Source organism: Berghia stephanieae, chromosome 5, assembly GCF_034508935.2.
Source record: "Berghia stephanieae isolate SIO BIC M18660-M18661 chromosome 5, UCSD_Bste_1.3, whole genome shotgun sequence".
NCBI classification, from domain to species: domain Eukaryota; kingdom Metazoa; phylum Mollusca; class Gastropoda; order Nudibranchia; family Aeolidiidae; genus Berghia; species Berghia stephanieae.
Window position 1 is genome coordinate 24,277,262 of NC_088364.1, and position 5,000 is coordinate 24,282,261.

Here is a 5,000-nt window from a genome sequence, read left to right on the forward strand (position 1 = left end):
CACCACATCATCATCCCTACCACCACCACCACCACATCATCATCTCCTGGGTGGGGTTCCTGACCTCCCATAGTGGGCAGGGGGGTACATACTGTGTCTTCTATCCCCTTATATCTGTTTTCCAACATGCTTTCTGTCTTTGTCTTGGAATGAGATTACTTGGTTTTGTCCCGGTCCTGGCCAGATGTCCTGGCTGAGAGGGAAACAGTTGAATGTATAGTTAGTTTTGGGAGATGATATTTTTTTCATTGTAAATCATCTCTCTGTTATGCACTGTATTATGCTTTCTTTATATTATATATGATTTGTGAAACATTTGAGTGTGTTCCTCTTAGCGGGGACCTTTGCTTGTGTCTGGATGAGACTTTTAGTGATCTCAAACTAAGTACTTTGATAGAGTGCTTTTGGAATCTACACCTGTTTCTTATTTGAACCAATTCCCCTTTGTCTTCCCTTTTCTTGGATGCTTTATTGTAATTCTAGAACTTTTTACCATCCCATTTTCTTCCTTTTTACTGGCGCTGATATGACCTTAATGTGTTGCAAGCGCCGTAAAACCCTTAAAAACAAACAAACAAACATCATCATCTCTACCACCACTACTACTACAACCACCACCAAATCATCATCCCTACTACCACTATTACTACAACCACCACCACACCATCATCCCAAAGACAGCTACAACGACCATCACATCATCGTCCCTACCACCGCCATTGCTACAACCACAATTTGTTGTGATTACACTAATTACACTTTTAACTTTTGGAATTTCTCCTAGTGGTGCCAGAAATTGCTGCGAGACACATTATTTTGGATTGCATCTCATTAAATTTTTATGAAATTCAAATTTATAGGATATCGTTGCATGGATGGATCTTGATCTCCTCCTCTAGGTTCCATGCCTGGTCCAGGCTTCGGATACTGCATGAATTATCTCTCTCCATTCCTCCCTGTCTCTTGCTTTTTCAAACAGCTCTTGGATTGTTAGGTTGGTGAAGCCCTTCAGTTGGTCTATGAGTGTTTTTCTTTGTCTCCCCCGGGCGCGTTTACCAGGTATTTTTCCACAACTTGCCAGGTATTCATTTTTATCTTTCCTTACTATGTGTCCGAAAAAGGATAGTTGTCGATCCGCTATTAAGGGCATTAGTTTCCTTTGTTGGTATGTTTGTTTTAGCACTTCTTCGTTCGTTTTGTGTGCAGTATACGATATTCTCTGCATCCTTCTCAAGCACCACATTTCAAAAGCTTCAATGTTCTTTTGTGTTTCTGCATTTGTAGTCCAGCTTTCGCATCCGTATAACAAGATTGGCCACACGTAGCACTTCAAGACTCGGAATCTAATCCCGAACGACATCTGTTTGTTTTTCAAAATGTTTCCCAGGTCCATGAAGGCCTGTTTGGCTTGAGTTATTCTTGCTCGTATGTCTCGGTTACATCTTCCATCTGTTGTCACTATTGAACCTAGGTATTTAAAACTTTCTACGTTGGTAAGTTGCTCGCCGTGAATCGTTATATTGCAGGTGTTGTTGTTTTCGGGGGTTTTCTGTATTACCATGCATTCCGTTTTGGTGATATTCACTTCCATTCCCTTGGCTTCACTATCTACTACCACTTTGTCAACAATCTTTTGAAGTTGGATTTCTGATGTTGCAATGAGTACCGTATCGTCTGCGTATCTTATATTATTTATGTTGTGACCTCCTACTTTTATTCCCTCCATATTAGTTATGCCCTCATGATTGTTTCTTGGTATAGATTAAACAGATCTGGTGAGGCAACACACCCTTGACGGACTCCTTTCTTAATAGGAATGGAATTTCCTGTAGAGTTTCCGATTTTGATAGATGCCTGCTGGGTGTAGTATAATGTTTGCATGAGTCTGAGGTCTTTCTCATCAGCGCCAATGGAGTGCAGTTGTTTTAGTATTTCTTCGTGGCATACTCTATCAAAAGCTTTTTTGTAGTCGACAAAACAGAGGTATAGTGGGGTCTGAACCTGTATAGCTCTTTCACTTAAAACACGGAGGAGGTATATTGCGTTCCTTGTCCCTCTGTCAGGTTGGAATCCATATTGTTCTTCTGCGATTTCGGGGTTAATCTTATTCCTTAGCCTGTTGATAATTATACGCAACAGTATTTTGTTGATGTGGCTTATTAAACTTATAGTTCTAAAATTTTCGCATCTGACTGCACCTGCTTTCTTTGGTATTGCTATGAAAATAGAGTTACAGAGATCTTCTGGAATTTTCCCAGTGTTGTATATATTGTTGAATAATATGTGAAGTTCATCAATTGCTAGATCTCCTAGACTTTTTAATACCTCTACAGATATTTCATCAGGGCCTGTTGCTTTACCATCCCTCATTCGTTCCATGGCATGTTCAATTTCACTTTTGGTGATGTTTGGTCCGCTTAATGGTTCTTTGAATTTCAATGGTGGTTCATTTCTATTTGGATCATTGTACAGTTCGCCTATGTATTCTACCCATCGGCTTTCTATATGTTGTTCTTCAAATAGCAGTTCCCCTTGTTTGTTTTGGATACAACTTCCTGCTGCTTTGCTTTTCCTTTTCCCTGATAGTTCTTTTATTCTTTGGTGAGCTTGTTGGGGGTTGGGTTTGTATTCTCTTTCGATTTCGCAGCATTTCCAGTCTAGATAGTTCTCGTGTGCCTCGATGCATTTGGATTTAATGTGGTTGTTCAATGTTTGGTATTCTGCAGACCCTCTGTTGCATTTTCGTCTTTCTTCAAATAGGTTTAGAATTTCATTTGTCATCCATTCCTTTTTGCTGTTTATTTGAGCTATTGGTAAATGCTTTTCTGCAGTTGCTTTGACACACTTTTGGAATATATCAAATTGTTTTTCACATTTTTCATTATCAGGTTCACTTTGGCTTTGTATCATGAGTGCATTTTCAAATTCTTCTCTCATTTTTGTTTGTATGCCATTGTCTTTGCATAACCTGTAATCCCTCTTTATTCTACCAGCTGTTCTCTGAATAGCTTTAAACTTTATCCTTACTGTACAAACAACTGGGACATGGTCACTGTCTACATCGGCGCCTGGGTAGGTTTTGCAATTTAATATGCCATTTCTGAATCTTGATGATACTGCTATAAAGTCTATCTGGTTCCTTGCACTGTCCCCTGGTGATTGCCATGTCCAGGTTCTTCTTGGGTGTTGTTGAAACCAGGTGTTTGAAATCATTAATTTATTTGTTCTACACCAATCTGCCCAGATGTTTCCTCGTTCATTTCTGTCTCCGAGTCCATGTGGTCCGATTATGTCACCATCTCTGCCTCTGCCAATCTTAGCATTTAGGTCCCCCATTACCATAAGGACTTCTTGTGATTTACACATTCGTTTTGCTTTGTCTAGTGAATGGTAAAACTCTGTCATATCTGCATGTCGCCTCTTCTGTTGGTGCATAAACTTGAATAATATTGGTGTCAACTACAGGTCCTCTTAGCTTAACCAACAAAACTCTGTCTGAGATTGCTACGTGCCCTTTGTAAAATTTGGTTGATTGCTGTTACAAGAATAGGCAATGGCAAACCATTCTTGTAACTTTGCCGAGTTAACTGCATGAATAAGTCCAAAAAGTTAAACGGTGACAGCGTAAAGGGGAGCATGTTTTCACGGAAGACTGCTGCCTCGCTCGGTTGGGAGCGTGATGTTTGTCAGGTCACACCGAACCGTCAGCCAGTTACTAGGCGAAATAAATTTAACAAATGTGACAAAACCAAAATTGGGACATGGAATGTCAGGACCTGTGCCCAAAAAGGATCTTGATCTATGCGCTGAAAAATTTCCTCCTTTTTTGTGACCAGTCATTCTCACCCCTGCTGTTGTGAATTACTTTATTTTGATAAGGGTTGTTGATAGTGCCAATGTCATAGGCTGATTTAAGTTCATAGTTTATATTTTCTTTAATGTGTATGATGCATATCAACAATTTTCTAACTCAATTTCTTATGGGCACAGTGCTCTTCATATTAATTGTATGTGTTCTTACCCCTAAATTCCTCATTTCATTATTTTGTATACTTTAGACTGGGGCAAAAATTATAATTCGAGGCAAAGGCTCAGTCAAGGATGGAAAAATTGGAAGAAAGGATGGTCAACCCCTTCCAGGAGAAGATGAACCCCTCCATGCATATGTGACAGCGAACAATCCAGAAAATGTAAAGAAGGCTGTGGAACAGGTAATGCATATTTAGATCTTGAAGTTGATCGTTATGCAAATAGTCATTGCAAAGGGTTATTGAGAGTATGCCGATGACATCACGCATTTACCATCCACGGTTACTTCCCTTGCACTAAGAGCACTGTAATTTTCTATAGCGTTGTTGTTTACATGAGAGAAAGAGAGAAAGAGGTTCCTTTTCTTGTGTATTCATTGGGAATGGGAGGGAGGGTGGGGTCTTTTGAGACAATAAACAATGTGAGTGAACCCAAAGAAAAAGGGGAGGAGAGTTTAATAGCTGACAATTGACCACAAGGGGTTGTGATAACGAGTGGCAGGTCCTAAATAACTTGAGGTTGCAGCTCAAACAAGAAGATTCAATTATATGATTTCATTTAAGCATTACAAATTAAGCCCCACCCCCTCCTCTTCAAGCTGTCATCTGACTCAAAATGGAAACAATGCAACAAATGATTTGACTAGTCCCATTTTTTAAATCTCATTGGTCAATATGATTCCCATTGATTGACTTGACTTCTTTTGAAACGATGGGCTTTCTTATACTATCCCTACCTATTCTTTGCTCCACCCCCTCCCTCCTTTTCCCCCTTTCTTTATTTACCAGAGTCTCTCTCTCTCTCTCTCTCTCTCTCTCTCTCTCTCTCTCTCTCTCTCTCTCTCTCTCTCTCTCTCTCTCTCTCTCTCTCTCTCTCTCTCGTGTTTCTTTCACACATACAAACACACACATAAACGCACATGCACTTGTTTATATCTTTATTCTATTTAGCTCCCGCCCTCTACAATGCAC

At 39.8% G+C, this 5,000-nt stretch overlaps 1 protein-coding gene across 1 annotated transcript in view; it reads left to right on the forward strand.

Moving 5' to 3' along the window:
* The window catches only part of LOC144973897 (uncharacterized), a 48,826-nt gene that overhangs the window by 244 nt on the left and 43,582 nt on the right, over positions 1-5,000 (forward strand). The window contains exon 2 of the mRNA XM_078916783.1: positions 4,059-4,211. Within this exon, the coding sequence (XP_078772909.1) occupies positions 4,059-4,211 (153 nt within the window). The remainder of the gene's footprint in view (positions 1-4,058; positions 4,212-5,000) is intronic.